The sequence below is a fragment of the Pyrgilauda ruficollis genome, unplaced genomic scaffold (assembly GCF_017590135.1).
Source record: "Pyrgilauda ruficollis isolate IOZ18807 unplaced genomic scaffold, ASM1759013v1 scaffold7, whole genome shotgun sequence".
NCBI classification, from domain to species: Eukaryota; Metazoa; Chordata; class Aves; order Passeriformes; family Passeridae; genus Pyrgilauda; species Pyrgilauda ruficollis.
The window spans coordinates 8,373,513-8,390,092 of NW_024528821.1; the positions used below are offsets into that span (position 1 = coordinate 8,373,513).

The following is a 16,580-nucleotide window of genomic DNA, read 5'->3' on the forward strand; positions in this document are numbered from 1 at the left end:
AACCATTTGTTTGAAATTATGTTCATCAGCATGAATTTCCTTGTCATCCATACTATAGGCCTGCGTTATGAGCTGGAAAAAGATAAAATGGCTGATCAGAGCCAGTGACAGTAACACAGAGCTAATTCATGCTCAGAGCTGGGAAAGTAATATGAAATTACTGTATTGTGCAAATTAGTGACAAAGCAAAATAATGCTTTAAAAGGAAGACACCAGGATATTGGTTTAATTGACAGCTATTACTTTATAGCATATTAGGAAATAATATTGTGTATGTTTTGTGGCAGTGATGAAGTCTTAATGCTCTAGGAGTTCATTGGAGCATCTCAGAGCACTGCCAAGAAGGGCAGAGAGCCTGCTCTGGTTTGCAGAAACAGCAGTGCTGTTGTGCAGATTGTTGAGGGTATTTTCCTGGAAATGGACTTGGGAGAAGCAGCACGATAATTTGGGAAGAGTAGGTTGCCTACACTGGGAAGGAGTTGGTGGGGTCAGAACTGGTGATGTCCAAGAATTTGGAACTGTTTAGTTTTGCCAATATAACCTTTAGCATCATGGAGACTGGCTTTGCTGCCTTGCCAAAGCCAACTCAGCACCCGAGTGTGCAAGGAGACCTGTTTGTGCAGCATTAATTGTGGCAGACCTGGGGCTCCTGCCTGGATGCCATGTCCTGCCTTTATGGCCACAAGAAATCTTAAAGACTTGTTAATTGTGCACTCCTTTTCATAATATTTGTGGTGCTTAACAGTTAATTTCCACAGATTGCTTACATGAGTCATTTATCCTGCACTGCAAGTATCAGTATGGGAAAAGTCAAGGCAGAAGGCTCTGTGGTACTGGAAAAGGAAAAAAGGAAAATCAGCAGCTGGAAGTGGAGCTCTCAGCAGCAGGAGCAGGGCCCTTCCTTTGTATGTCTCCCTGGGGGTCTGGGCTTGGTTGTTTCTCTTTAATAGTAGCTGCTGTCATTTAACATACAAAGGGAAAAGAAAATGCCTTTCTTGTTCTTCAAAGTGACTCTAATGTTTCAGCATTGTGCTCACGTGGACACAGGCACTGGTGCTGCTCTGTGGATTTCTCTGTGCTGCTGGCACTGTTACCCTGGCCCGAATGCCTCTAGCTTTTGTACACGATGTAGCTCTTCCTCCAATGTCTTGTGGACTAGCCTTTGGACTAAGCAGCGCCTACCTGCAGCCTGCTGAGGAGCCAAGAGCAGGAGTCACAGAAGAAGCCGTTTCAAGAGGAAAATAAAGATGGGGGGAAAATGGATGTGCCTAGAGACAAGAGAAAGAGAAGGTATGGGGATAGCCAGCATGCAAGGTAAGTTGAGTCTCTTGCTCATACCCATCCAGGTTAGAAAGGACCCAAGCAATGGCAGGAAAAGTCCATGCTGCTCTTTCAGATGTTTTACATTTGAGTGTGATGTTGGGCACCTGCCCTCCTTCGCTCTTCTTCCACCCTCTCACCACATCCGTACCTCAAGTATCGGGCACTGCTGTGAATGAGCTGCAGTGACTTGTTATGGCTTGTATTTCCTAATCCAATCAGCGTGTATTATTGCATTAGCACTTGGCACTTCTCTTAAATTATGATCCTGTTAGTACAGAGTTTAATTTGTTTGAGCTACATTTGTGAAACATGTAAATATTCTTTCATAGAGACACTGCTGCTGCCAAACACAGGCTGCAGACTCTGCAGCGAGCAGAACTTTCAGCCTCAGCTGGTAACACATCTGGCTCTGTAGAGGTGTGCACAGAGTGTCTGTAGATGATGCAATGACATCATGCACCCTAATTTAAAGTGTATACCTGGTGACCAAAGGAAAAACGCTTCACATTCCACAAGGATAAACTGGATGCTCCAGCCTGTAATGGCAGGTTACTCCTGCCCAGTAATGGAGACTATAACAAAGTTCTGTTAGGGACAACTATTGTTGTGCTCAGTGCTCAGCAGGAGATAAATCCATGCCCTGGCAGCCAGGGAGCTGCAGCCCCAGGATGCTCCTCACCATCACTCAGGGCCCCAGGGCCTTGGGAAAAGGGAACTGCTGCTGGCTCTGCTGTTGAGGAACAGCAACATCCTCTGCCAGGGGATTTATGGCTCTGCCTTCAAGCGCTACCCCAGCCATTGTCATGCAGCATATTTCTTAGGTGGCTGAGGGATATATAGGGCTTGAGGTGTTGAGTTTTAAATTTTCTAATTGTGCAAGCTCGTTGTCTTTCCAAACTAGATGGCTTTCCCTTTTATCCCTTCCTCTGCCCACCCATAAAGCATTTCAATCCCTCAAATGTTGACTCTTGGATACGTGCAACTGCTGGTAACACATGGCAGGGAAAAAGTGGTGTGGGTCTGAAATGGTAGCAAACAGCAACCAAGGGCTCACTATTTAAAAAAGGAATGCCCAGTGCTTTTTGCATTTTTTCACTGAATACTGAATGTTCAGTGTGGAATACCAAAGATCACTTTTTGAGACAGAAGGTAGGAAGTAACGATTGACAAGAAGGAGCAGGGATTGACCATATGGGTTTTTGCCTGTATTTTCAAGGCTCTTCACTCCTGCTTGAGGTACCAGGCAACTGTAGTCTTTAAACAAACATAGTGGGTTTGGATAACGAGCCCATTTCCAAACAGTCTTCCTCATCCCTCACGTGTGGGTGTGTCACAAAGCATGAAGTCATGGCACAGAGACATTGCTAAATTGGTAAATTGTAACAGGCAGATGGATGATCTGATCTGAGCAAGGGCAGAGCCCCTGGACGATGCACTCACCCACAGGTTTTGTATCTATTCAGAAGTTATTTCAGTAACAAGATCTGACAAAAAGTCCATTCAATAGTTACAGATCAGGTTGGATTTATACAGCTTGGGGGAATAAAGTGCCTTATTTGATTTAGATGGGTCTTTAACCTCGAGCGATGCCCTCTAGAGAATAGTGCTGGATTTGGTGTATCTTCCTAGATTGTTTCTATCTTTATATTTTAATGATACCAAGATGGTTGTTAGTGATATTTTTTATGGTATCCTGTCAAGTTAAGCAGAGAGCCTGGACTTGATTTCTGCCTTTGTCAGTCCCTGCACAGCCGTGTGCCTGTGCAGGCTGGCTCAGGGATGCAGCAGTGGCCACTTGCCTTCTGGCCCTCTCAGCTCCAGTCAACAGGACTGGAGGCTGCATTCAGCATCACCTCCCCTCCTGCTGCCAGCAGGGCAGGGAAGGCTGGTGGTTCTGTGTGATGTGTGGTAGTGAGGGATTTCTCTGCTTGGCTGGAAGCAGTGCCAGGCAATGGTGCCATTGTTCAGGGTCACACTGAGGGTAGCTCAGCTGGTGCTGATAAGACCAAGATTGTGGGTCCAATCCCTGTATGGGCCTTTCATTAAAGAGTTGGACTCAATGGTCCTTGTGGGTCCCTTCCAGCTCAGAATACTCTGTTATTCTGTAATCTCTATGCTCTTCAGGTATTTGCCTCTCAGAGCATGGTAAATGTGACATGTCCCACATGTCCACAGCAAGCTGCCCTCTGTGCTTTCCCTGAAGTCAGTGGGGATTAGCCAGTGACACCAGCAGGAACAATTAATTCAGTGTTTTCAGTAGTTTTACCCAAGAGGATTTTAGGAAGCATTTTGGATTTAGAAAATTCTTGCTTGTTTGCACCTTATTCTTCTTGCCTTTCTCTGACACTGTGAGGTGGATTTTAAAAACTCAGGTGTTTAACATCTGAACTCTTTGATGTTATAATGGTTTTGATTGGGTTGTGCTGATGTCAGCAATCCCAGGGATGTTCCAGCCAGCAAGGACAGCTCTGGTCATAAGGAACAAAGGAAGACATTTCTTGCTGTAGAAGTGAGAGTGTTCCAAATATGTCAGATTCCTAAATTAAAAGGATTAGGCAAAACCAACAGGGATTATTTAATTATAAAACAAGTTTCTTATTATTTAATGATAAGTCAAAAACCACTTTATAATGTACTAACTGAGACCTGGTACCACCATGGACTCTCACCTCCTTCACATCACTGAGATTTGGACAGGAGGGTAGTAAGCCCTTTGCAGAGGCTGACCCCTTGGTCTGACCATGGGGCTTGGCCAGGGCAGCACTCTGATGCAGAGGGAGGATGTCACCTTTCATTAGGAGGGACAGATTTGGACTCTTAGGAAGGACAGATTTGCCAGAAGCCTCCTGTGGCTTTCTGTTGCTCTGATGCCACAAATCAGCAATAAATCTGACCTAGCCAGATACTAGACCAGATTTACAGCTGTTCTATGCCATGCAGTGTGGCACAGCCAGAGCCCAGGGTTGTCTTTGGCACTGTGATTTTGCCTTCTCCTGTGCACCCAAAGGGCCAGTGCCGAGGTACAGGGAGTCACAAACAGCTTTGCTGTAAGTGCTGCATCCCAAGTGATGTGTGCCTGCATTTCCACAACACTTCTCCAACCACAGCAATTTGTTGTCTGCTGTTTTAATGCTGGGAAAAATTAACAAGGGTCTGTTGGTGACCACTGTGCTGCAGTGTTAAGTACACAGGGAGGTCTGTTAGCCAAGGACAGTTCTGGTGGCCATATTTGCTGTATGTTTGGAGCCAGCATCCATCTGCTTTTGTGAGAAGGATCCCCATTGGCCTTAAATTTCTTAGCTCCACCTCTAAATGAACTCTATCTTGCTGGGTGGGATGGCCCACATCCCTCCATGGTGCTGCTGGGGACATGGATGTCCTGGCCAAGTAGCCCTGCAGAAGCCTGTGGAGCTTTCCTGTGCAGGGGCCACTCCTGAGCAGTGAAGTTGGAGTTCTTGCCCAGTGTTTGACATCTCCTGAGCCAGGCATCCCTCCCTAGCTGAAGTGCTGATCAGGTCTGCTGCACCTTGTGCTCTGCTATCCTGAGCCACAGCCCCAGGCACACGAGAAGAAAGGATGTTTTCAAGACCAGAGAGGAGCTCTGAATGCTGAAAGTTATTCTGGTCTTCGTTGAAGTTCATGGCTGATTTCTTTACCCTCTACCCCCAAAAAAGGTACATTTGGACTCTCAAGATGCTGCAAGCAACACTGTTGTGAAAACGCCACACTGTACACCTGAAACTCTACAGAAAATCAGGAACCAGCTGATGGTGGGTGAAGGAACAATTGCAGCTGTAAAGCCCAGGTAGTGAGAGGTGCCAGGGCAGCCCATGCACTGCCCATCCTCCTCGTCCTGTGCCCTTTATTGGTGCTTCGAAGAGCCTTGTTTGTTGCACCTTTACTTTGCAGCTTGCTTTTCTGAAAGATTGCATCTAAAAATTCTAAATGAATTCTGAGCAATGGTTCATCTGGTTTGAAAGGAACAGTCTGCCAAGTTCATTCACTCTTTTTGGCAGTGATTGGGTTTGGGTATAACATTTATATTACATCCATTAGAGCATGGAATGGGATGTGAATTATCCAAAGCTGTTCCAATCATCACTTAAATCTTTTATAGATTGCAAGTAATAAACATACTACAGTGTTGCTGAGACTTCATGCCACTCAAACACCAGTTAGACAGAGCTGAAAAAAGTCTGCAGATTATTGGGTGAGATGTTCAAGTCCTAAAGTGACTTCTGTTCCCAGTTCTCACCTCTAGTGGTCACTGACTCCTTGTATCACCTGCTATGACTTATGAGGACCAACCCAAACACTGGCTGCAAAGACACTGGCATCTTTCCTGGAAAACAGCCCTTTCCTGGCAAGATCACAATGTTCTTTTCGTAAATTAACAGCGCTTTTCCAAGAAACTGCTCAGATTCTTCACTGCAGTCCAAGTTCGTTCAGGAAGGGGTCCTGTTTACAGCACTAGCACACAAACACGATGGCCAGTAACTGGAACCTAATTGCCAAAAGGAGCAGCCTGGCCAGCCTTTGCAGTCATATGTGGGACTGCAGCCTGCTGGGCATGTGTCCTAAGCTGGGAGAAGTTAGTGATGGCAGTAGGTGGAACATCTGGTTTTGGGTTATCTTCTTTAAATAGGTGCAGGTGAAATCATGACAACCTAAAAAGCCATTAATCACACCACCAAAAACCTGTTATGATTTATAATTTGAGAGGGTCAGAAGTTCTACCTTCCCACTTTTGGGACTAATAACGATCTACTTCTTCGATGATTAATTTGTCTTCTACTTCAAGCTTGTTCTGGCCAGAAAGAGTGGAAAGAAATATTATAACACCACCAGTTTTCTCAGTGGAGATAACATTTACTGCAACTAACCTGAAACTGGGGCTTTGGTAAGAGGCAAGGCAAGAAATCCCTCAGAAAGGTAAGGCTGTCTCAAAGAGAAGAGGAGAGAGCGGATGGCCTCTGAGTCATTGTGTTCTCTCTTTTCCATATTAATTGCATGAATAGAAGATGGGTAATAATGAAATATAAATTTAATAAATGCTTTGCAAAGAGCACATAGCAGCTCCTTCTTCTGAGAAAGAGCATCTGCATGGTGAACATACTCAGCCTGGAAACAGTGCCATGTTTTGTACAGATCAACCTGCACAACAAAGTGGTGTAGCACCTCCTGAATTTGAGGGAGATGTGGCCAAAGTTCTTAAATTGAACCTGAAGCTTTGAGGATGCAGCTCAGGAGTGAGATTTTAATGAGTTTGTTTTTCAAAAATCAGTTCATTCCATCAGTATCATCCTGTCCTCTGGGGCCACCAGCAGCAAAGGGTGCAGAGAGCTTCTGGGTCTGGTGTCCTGCACCCACACAGGCTGAAGTGCAGCAGGGAGGAGGCCCCAGGGCTACACAGCAAAAGGAAAAGGAGGTCCCCTTTGGGATGGTGTCATATTAAATCTGGAAAAAGACTGGCACAGCTTGTTTTCTAGCAGTAGCTGATGGCTGAAGAGGGGAAGGTTATGCTGCCAGCACCTGAACAGAGTCTCCTAACAAGGTGGCAGAGAAACAAAACAGCTGAAACACCAATAAAACCCACTTCTGTCAAGGAATAAAATTATGTTTGTGGCAGTCTCTGTAAAGCCTATAAAACAGGTGGGCACTGATCTTACAGTCATGCTGCTCTTAAAAGAACCAACCATTGCAGATGGCTTAATTCCCCTCTGAGGGCAGTACTATCCCTTATGAGGCTCCTGGTATTGTTTCTCTAAATGCAAGTCTTCCAGTTATTTGTAGAAAAGAATCTTAGCAGGGTTTGGTAAAGCTACCCAAGAGAACCAACCTCGCAGGTTGAAGCCTGGATTCAGATCATACTGGATGAAAAGCAAAAGCAAGGAAACAACAAAATCCTTCAGTTGTGGGGAGAAAGAAAAACACTGCAAGTTTCTGGACAAGAATACCATCCTGTGGAATCCAAAATGCTGACATCCCGATCCAAATGGCCTCATCTCATTTTCTTGGCATACAGAGCACAAGAAGAGAACACAAGCTCTCAAACCTCTGAAAATTTTACTTTTTATCAAAGCAACCAAGCTAACAGAGAGATCTGGAAACCACACAGGGGAGATGAAAAAGAATCCCATCATAAATTAAAGCATGGGAAAACAGTGGAAGCCACCTGGGAAAGGGCCAAGCACATAAAAGGATATCCCATACAGCTCAACAACAGCAATATAATTAATTTAAAAAAAAAAAAAAAAAAAAAAAGCCAACTGGAAAGCACAAAAGTATCCTAAGAAAACTAGAAGGAAATTGAAGTCCTTTGAGACAGAGCCCCAGAAAATGAGGATCCTCTGAAGTGGACAGTGAGACAAGTAGGTGGCTGGTGACACAGCCTTCCCATGGGACCCAGACAAGTCATTTAATGTCTTCATTCCTCTGCCTCTAAGGCAATTCTAAATATCCTCCCTCAGTCAAGCAGTCCCAGGACAAGCTATGAAAAATTCCCTTCCTAGACCCAGCAGCCATCACTCCTAGAAGAGCCTTGCAATTCCCCCTATAACAACCAACAGAACACTTTGCAACTCGGTGGCTTTGGACTGGCTGGCACAGGCAGGGTGCTGGCACTGCCCAAGGGACGCCGTTGGGACCAGCTGGGTGTGAGCTGAGGGGTGTCACAGAGGATTTGTGTTCCGTGGGCACTGCTGAGCACTCAGTGAAAAATGCCAGGATCCAGATGTGGCTCTCTGCACTTTCATCAGAATCTCAGCCAAAGCCATGACTGACTCTGGCTGTTAAATTGAACCAGGCTAGACAGCTACTCAGAGATGAGCAATGGGAAAATGTATCAGCAACCAGGCTCACTTTCCAATATATCTACTTATCTTGGGAATTTGGGATTTGAGGAGTCCATCCTGCACCAGCTCATACTGCATTCCTGAAGTGCTGGACCAGGGGTTGCAGAGGCATCATGTCTTCTCCCACTACAAGGTTTCTCAAATCCTGCTGCAAAGGAAACAGCTCATGCATTAGGAGGTTTTGGGATTTATTTCCTGGAAGCAGGCAAAATTGTTCCTTAGGACTTTGATGAAACCAAATCACCTCTCTCCTACCCAGGCTGAGGGAATGTGGTACCTCACCTAGCAAACAGGACCGTGACAAATGATAATGAAAGCCCCAGTTTAGGCAAATTCCCATCTGTTTAGTTAAGATAATTTTAGTTTACTACTTTCTCTTTTTCTTTTTTTTTTCTTTTTTTTTTTTTTTTTTTTTTTTGGCAGTTGTGTGTGCACAATTAGCTGCAATCTTGGCTTAAAAAAAATAAAGCACCCTAATTAGCATATTAAGCCTCCTCATTTCCCAATACTGTATAATGTTGTGAAAGCTAATCTATAATGTATTGGATGTTATGCAAATTCTCAGCACTCCGTATGGGGTTTACAAAGGCATGCAAATTAAAAATAGTGTTTGGAATAGGACTGGGGGGAGGGGAAAATTTGCACAATAAAATATGCAGGTAGGAGGAAAGGTGTTTATAACCTTCTTCCTATTGTTTGTGTATTCTCAGCTGCACAATGCTTTTCAAAGCTGAGAGATGTATTGCATAAAATGTCTCCAAATTGGATAGTTTTTAAATGAAATTTAAAATGAGAGTACTGTTCTCTGAGCAATAATTCACCCTGCTCTCTGCTGGGGCTCCTGAGGGGAAGGTAAAGGCGCTGAGCTTTCACTGGCTGGCACTGCAGGCGTGCACAGCTGTTCCTTGTGTGTTCCTCTGGGGGTCACCGGGGGTCTCGACACAGCCCAGCTGCCCGGGGGGTCCTTGGTGGGGGCTTGGCCGGGACCTGGCCGCTCCCCATCGCTGTAACCGAGTGGGGCAGGTGCATTCCCTGCACCCCCGGGGTGTCGGCAGTGTCTCGGGCGTGCTTTGATGCCGTTGATGTGTTATAGCCTACCTGTGGGAGGCTGCAGGCGGAGCTGCAGCACAGCTGGCTCTTAGGATGCCGCTGGCTCCTGGTGGAGGAGCTCTGCCTCTGCCAGTGCCAGGCCAGCAAACACGGTCTGTCTCATGTGGCTTGTCACTGCCACCCGTTGGCTGTGTCCAGCTGAGTGTGTACAGCCTGCCCTGATTGATACTTAATTAGATTACAGCTGCTGCTTAAAAATAGCCATTTTATAAAAATAAAGTCTTGGCTGGTGTCAGACTGAGCCCTGTGCAGGCCAGGAGGGAGTGGTGCTGCCTCTGCCTGGACAGCTGGGAAGCTCTGCAGGCAGTGCTGGCAGCGCTGCCACTGGGACCAGTGGTTATCCAACCCTGGATGGCTTTCTCCTGCTCTTGCCTCCCTGCTGGCCTGGGTGACACTGCACAGGGTCATGTCAGAGCAGCCTGTGGAGCGTTCAGCTCAGGAGCTCTTGAATACAATCATTTTTCTCATGATATCCCATGAGCTTCCTGGGCTTGGCTGCCACCCTCCTGCCAAAGGACACGGAGCATCTCTGAGAGCAGCTCTTCCCGGCATCAGCCACCAACAGTCTCACAGCCATCCCAAATGCAGCTTCTTGGCAGATGAGGGAACAGGGATTTCTTTACCTGCTACTTCTTCCAGCATCTTGCCCTGCCCCAGGCATGGCGGGGCTCAGCCATTCCTGTTGCTCAGAGTTGTGAGCCCTCCCAGTCTGGGGATGTTTCCCTAAATGCCAATATGCAATTTAGCTTTTATTTAAGGTGTTTTGTATAGGTCTTGCTGCTCTTTCTCCTGAGTCTCTTCTGCTCTGCAGAGAGTCAGGCACTTTGAGCAGAGGTGGGAGAAAGGCAGAGAGCAGCAAGAGCCAAACGTGAGGCTGGCACTGGGGCAGGCATGGGCATCTCCTGCATCCCATCTCTGCTGACAGCAGGCCTGAATGGACCCCAAGCAGGCTGTGCACGTGTATGCCTGGTGTCATCCTGTGCTAAGTGGCATTAGCATTGCTGGGGATAAGAAGGCAGCCCTGTGCAGCCGTGGAGCAGGGATCAGAGCTGTTCAAGCAGGAGCAGGAACTGATCCTTGCACAGAGAGCCTGTCTCATGGAAACGGGCAGGAGAAAAACCAAGACTTCGCACAAGGAGGAAGGACAAAACCTAACCTAGAGCTCCTCAGGTGCTGCTTTCCCACACAGAAGGGCCAGATGAGCTCAGCCCCCCTGGGCTGTGGGCTCTTGGCAGCACGAGTCAGCGACTCCATTTATCCTGCCAACATTTCCCACCCTGGGCACTTTCAGCTGGCATTTCCATATTCATCACTTTCCTTCATAGAGGTCTGTATTTGCTTATTTTCTGCTGCAGTTGTGGACCGGGGGAGCTGGAGATGCAGCAGTTGTGGGCAGTGCAGCCGGGCACGGTGCCTCCGAGCGCAGCCGCTGCAGCTGGAGGAGCCAGCGCCGGGGGGACGTGGCTGTGGCGGCCGGCAAAATCCCCTCCGTGGAGCCAGCCTGGGGGTTTTTGCTTTGCAGATGTGCACAGAGACCCGCCAGGCACGGGGACTGCCGGGATCGGGGGCTGCAGGCGTTGTTGGACCGTGGGAAGCCACAGTGGCTGGTGTGGGGGATTCTGTCTGTCAGTGCAATAGGGCCCTGCTGGATCAAACCCACCCAGACGTGTAAAGCTACTGCCAGTGCCTGTGGCACACCAAAGTGGGAGATTGGCCTTGCTTTGTTTCCACTGCCTTCATTTAACAGTGAGTGCCGATTACTCAAAGCGATATGGGCAGGACCTGGTAATGTAGAGATGCTCTAGCCTTAACTTAAGGGGATGATCCAGTTGCCTGCAGTGTAAATACTTTGTGGCCAGGAACCCTGCTTTATCGCTTTGTATAGTTTTAAAGTAGTTTAAAGATTGAATAACATAAAATAACATAATATAATGTTATTTATGTTATTTCCCACGTGAAGAACTCCTGTAAACCTTGCAGTATTGAAACTCAGTGAACAAGGCATCTTAGACAAGCTGAAAAACAAATGGTGGTACGATAAGGGTGAATGTGGAGCCAAGGACTCCGGAAGTAAGGTCAGTCGCTGAAGGTCTTTTTGTACTGATTAGCAATCACATTTTGACCCACTGTTTGTTTATACCAAGAATGACTTTCAGAAATTGCTATTTACATTTTGAAGGTTGAAAGAAAAGAATAGAAAAAAATAAGTCTCAGAACATGACAGCATTTTTCTTATATGCAGTAACAGACTGTAGTTGTAAGTATATTTCTCTGTGTGAGTATTTTGCTAGAAACATGCTAAGAGAAGCCCCCAAAGCCTCCCAAGCTGGTGTCTTCATTTAAATGTGCAAATTTCAGCACAGTCACTGTCTATTATTCAGGCCAGCATATTTTCTTATTTTTATTGAAAAAAAACATTTTTGCTTCAAAATTGTTACTCAGGTTCTCTACATGTCAGTTTGGGAAATGGTCACATGCTTGCTAAGGGCACAAATTTTCAGGACAGACAGCTGATAAGGAAAAATCACCTTTCCTGCCCTATTTGCCAATTCATTTAAAAAATTGGTTGGATATTTTTAAAAAATCTAGAAATACTAATGGTGAATCATTACCAAAATATTGCATATTCTTTTTTATTCTGCTTTGAACCATTTTGCTGCTGTACTGTCCTGTCATCCACCAGCTGTGCTGTGGGGCTGTCCAGCCTCATGCAGGACCACTGTAGAATCCAGGGCAGGTCCCACCCCTGAGGTGGCTTGGCCCAGTAGCTGCACACTTAAATTGCAGGGAATATTTATTTACACCATTCAGTTAAAAGGAGGACTTTTTTTTTTTTTTTTAATGCTTATAGACCCATTGGGGAGAAAAACTCTGTAAAAGTGCTGGGCTTGTTGGAGTGAAGGACATTTTCAAAGGCACCAAGAGGAGGAGGAATCCAGCTCCAGCTGAAATCGGTCGCAGTTGAGTGCCTAACTCCCTTGGTGCCTTTGGAAGTGCTCTCTGTAATCATTCAAACAGAAAACTATAATTTCAGAGCACCCTTTCAGTGTCAGAGGACAATTTCAAGTTCCAGCGAAGCCAATAATAAAATTTCATTGATTTCAGTAGGACTGGAAGTTGCTTAGGGCACAGCCCAGTAGCTCTTGTGTCAGATAAATTTGGGATCATGGCATATCTGAACACACAGCAGCTGCCAAAGGGAACTGTGATCAAAAACAGGTATAAATGATTAAGATCTTTAGTGTAAATGGCAGGTTGTTTGCAACAACCACATGTATCCAAACTGTCTGTGAAGCACACAGACACTTACAAGGTAAATCATATTTTACTCTGACTATATGCAAATTTAGCTCTCCCTAGAGAGACTCGTTAACCGAGCTCTGTCAGCAGTGCCTTCTCTGGGCACAGACAAATTTCTTTGGCACCTGCCCATCCACCCCGGCCGGTGTGGTGTGGCAGCCCAGCCAGCTGTGCCAGCCAGGAGCCGTTCCTGCCCACAGCCTCCCACCCATGCAGCAGCAGAAGGGTTGCAGCTCTATTTAATGCCATTCCAGAACCTTGTTTTAAAGAAATGCAAGCTTCTCCCCCATCTGACATGTATTGAAGGAAGATAAACCCTGACCAATGATTTTTGTGTTACAATGTCTGGTTTCATTCAATAATTCACTCTCCAAAAAGTGCTAGTTTAGCTCAGGGCTCTGCTACTTGACCTCTAAGTAACTGACCATCTTTCTAGGGTGGGTTTTTTTTTCCTAACTGTTGAAAAAAGGTAGTTAAGTTCAGCAGCATCTCAAGAATTTTACCTGCATTGACCAAATCCAAGTGTATAGTGGTTTGGCTTTTTCTTTTTGTAGTTTTGTCATGGCCTTCTGTAAAAGCTGCTGTTTTATGCAGCCACGATCACAACTTTCCCCCAGTGCCTTTGCTAGCAGGGGTGCTCAGCCGTAGGCTCTGGGACACCGAAGGCCTGGGGAAGTCAGTGGCCAAAAAAAAACCTCATTGCCTTGGAGTCAGCCAGGGTTTCACCCACCACAGGGTGGAGGAAGAGCAGTCACTGCTGTGCAGCCCCGGGCTGCGGGGATGGGGGGACAGCACTGGTCCGTGGGCCGGACACTGAGCACCATGAGTGTAGCTATTCCAGCTAGGCCTAATGCAAATAGCCTGTTGTCTGTCTGTCTGTCTGTCTGCCTGCTGCTCTCAGCAGAGCTAACAGCGTGGCTCGTTTCTCTTAGGACAAGACAAGCGCTCTGAGCCTGAGCAATGTGGCTGGCGTGTTCTATATCCTTGTGGGAGGCCTGGGGCTGGCCATGATGGTGGCACTGATCGAGTTCTGCTACAAGTCTCGGGCTGAGTCCAAGCGAATGAAGCTCACCAAGAACACGCAGAACTTCAAACCTGCTCCTGCCACCAACACCCAGAATTATGCTACCTACAGGGAAGGCTACAACGTGTACGGCACAGAAAGTGTGAAAATCTAGGGGTACGGCTGCGGGCCGGGAGGAAACCCTCTGGGTGTTCTTCTTTCTGTCCTTTCTTTAGCTGTCTGTGCTTTTCCGTGTGTGCACCAGGGGGCTGCTGTAAGAGGCTTTCGAAACACCATCTTGTGGCAGTTTTTAAGTATGAGTCATTTAAATTTCTTCTGATCAGAAGTAGGATCAGAAAGGTACAATTCTGTTTTACACACAGAGGTAGCTGGCTTTGTGCTGAAGTGAGTAACTCCTCTCTCCAGCATCGTGCTAGTTCAAATGAAAGTATTTTGTTAATTGCTTTAAAAATCGCTATAATCAGAATTCTCATCTCTCTTGTTATTGATCTCTTCCTCTTTGTTTTGTAAGCAATAATCAGGTCAGGTAAGTGCTTTTAGGAAGTTTCCAAAAAAACTTGCAGTAGAACCAAATTCTAGTCTTCTACACTAGAATTCTAGTCTTCTACACTAGAATTCATGATCTCTAAAGCAGGAAAAGTAGAGCTGAATTGCTGACAACTGATTCTGAAAAGGCCTGGTTAGCCCCTTGGCCACAGTCTGTGCCTCTCCATGGGCTGAGCGCCCCTGCCCCTTGCTGCCAGGCAGTGATGAAATCTCTCTGGTTTTATTTTAGATCTTCACCCTGACAGCATGCAAGACAAAAAGCAGCAGAGAATGTGGCTACTTCGTGGATTTGGACCATCTGAGCCAGTTGTACTCTCTCCGAGGTGTCAGGCATGACACGCATTGATGATGGTGCAATGTACTTTTAATAGGAAAAACTGGTATTTTTTTCCTTCAGTGCCTTATGGAAGACTCTGAGACTCACAACAATGCAAACCATCACTGAAATATTCTTGCTTTGCTTCAAAGAAGTAAAAGAAAAAGAAGAGAGGAAAAGAAAGGAAAATAAAAGAAAAGAAGAAACAAAGGGAAAAAGAAAAGGACTGGCAACAAGATATTGGTATGTGAAAAAAAAAAAAATTCTTGTAAAAAAAGATCAGTGCAACAAAAGCCATTCTTTGATACCACTGCACAGTAACTGAACTTGTGTCCTGAAAGCAACCGCAGCTGGTTTCATCAGCCACCCCAATCGTATCAAATTATGAAACTCTTCCTGACACAAAGCCTCAGAAATCTGCTGCGTGCAAACGCGGACTGGCCTGCCACTGCTTGTATGAGCTGATGTCAAGATGTTTCAGTATTTACTTACAGTGGTGTCATTTTAGGTTTTTTTCTGAGCCACTTTAACCTCTCCAGCTAATTTGAGCAATTCTGTATAGCAGCAAAAGGAGGGAAAGAATCCGTGCGTTCAAACCAATTAAGGTCAATGACTGTGAATCTGTAAATCCAAAAGAAAGTAATTTGTGGAACTGCATGTCTTGCTTCCAGATCAGTAAATTAATTTCTTGACAAGGTAGCTAAAGTGTGGGAAGAAAATATTGCATTCCTTTTTTTTTTGTTCTATCATCAGGCATACCTACAGGTGCTTTATTAAAATTACATTGGGTGGCTTTTAAAATTTAAAAAAAAAAATGAAAAGCTACTTGCTGTTTAAGTTCAGACCATATATCTCTTTTCTTGCTGTGCATTTGCATTTTAATTCACTGTTTAATATCAAGCAATGAAGCAAGAGAAAGGCAGGTTAGTTTTTCCAGGCCTGCTTCTGCTTCTCCCCAGTTCTCTCCCACCTGCACCGAGCTCAGCTGATGCTCCTCAGTAACGGTCCTTGTGAAACAGAAGCAAGGGGAGAGGATAGTAACCCCAGTTCAGCTGCAGTTCCAGAGTAATAGTAAGCGATCTAACATGACTCCTGCTAGTACTGTTATCTTATATCAGCTCCTGCCAACTCTTGTTTCATGCCTGGTGAGAGGCTGCTCCTGCCCTGCCTCTCTGCGAGGAGGACGCCGCGCTCCGGCCGCCTCTGCTCAGGAGGAGCTCACTGTTACTCACATCCAGCATCTTAGACAGCAGCAGCATTTCAGCCTTGAACCTCTGCCTGGAAACTACTTAACTTCATCTCTAAAAATAAAAATAAAAATTAAAAAAAAAAAAAGAAAAAAACGCAAAACTTTAAACATATTGTCAATCACTTGGGAAATGTTCAATGGAATATCTGCTTACTAATTACCTCTAATCGACAATATGTATTTTCTGTAGTTTATGATAGAATTTTATTTCATCAATAACATACAGTGAAAAAGAAACTCATTTAAACCAGTCTGACCCTTAGGCATTTAGTTTGCTGATGATAGATTTGAACTTTTAATAGGATTTAAAAACAAACAAAAAACAAAAAAAAATAATAAAAAGAAAAGTCTTGTTAAAAATATGTATTTCCAACAAAATGTAATATAAAATCATTTTAAAAGCTCATAGGAAAATAATTTATTGTTCAAATTTTTAACGAGATATTGACAAAAAATTGTTTTGTTTTCATTTTGTTTTCATGAAACTCTGATTTTTTTTTTTCAACTTCTGAACACGATCACGTCCCCAGCAAGGGTGAGCTAAAGCTGTGCAGTTATGAGTTGTATTTAAAACAAACGTTTTTCTTAAAAGCTGTATAAAATATGTATGTTTATCAGATCAATTTTTAAGAGTGGAGGCTTCACACCAGTGAAGGGAGTTTGGTAAATGGTTCGATATTTTTTAAACTTGCATGTAAATCTAAAATGTGTTGAGTGCTTACCAATTCTGGCTACCAACTTCAAGCTATCAGAAGTTTGGCAGTAGTCTCATGATTATTTGTTTTGGTATATTTTTTTTAATTTGTTTTGCTTCAGGGGCTTTGGGGGTTCTCTCCTTTTTCTTTTTTTTTTTTTTTC

At 45.0% G+C, this 16,580-nt stretch overlaps 1 protein-coding gene across 3 annotated transcripts in view; it reads left to right on the top strand.

Annotated features, from left to right (window-relative positions):
* GRIA3 (glutamate ionotropic receptor AMPA type subunit 3) overlaps positions 1-14,670 on the top strand; it is a 143,672-nt gene extending 129,002 nt beyond the window's left edge. Inside the window, exons 14-16 of one of the 3 annotated variants that reach the window (XM_041485257.1) lie at positions 11,248-11,362; positions 13,520-13,767; positions 14,387-14,553. In XM_041485257.1, coding sequence (XP_041341191.1) covers positions 11,248-11,362; positions 13,520-13,765 — 361 coding nt within the window. In that variant the 3' untranslated portion in view covers positions 13,766-13,767; positions 14,387-14,553. Of the gene's footprint in view, positions 1-11,247; positions 11,363-13,519; positions 13,768-14,386 lie in introns of all 3 variants that reach the window. The other 2 variants (XM_041485259.1, XM_041485258.1) reach the window with 2 other exon arrangements.
* Positions 14,671-16,580: the final 1,910 nt, after the last annotated feature.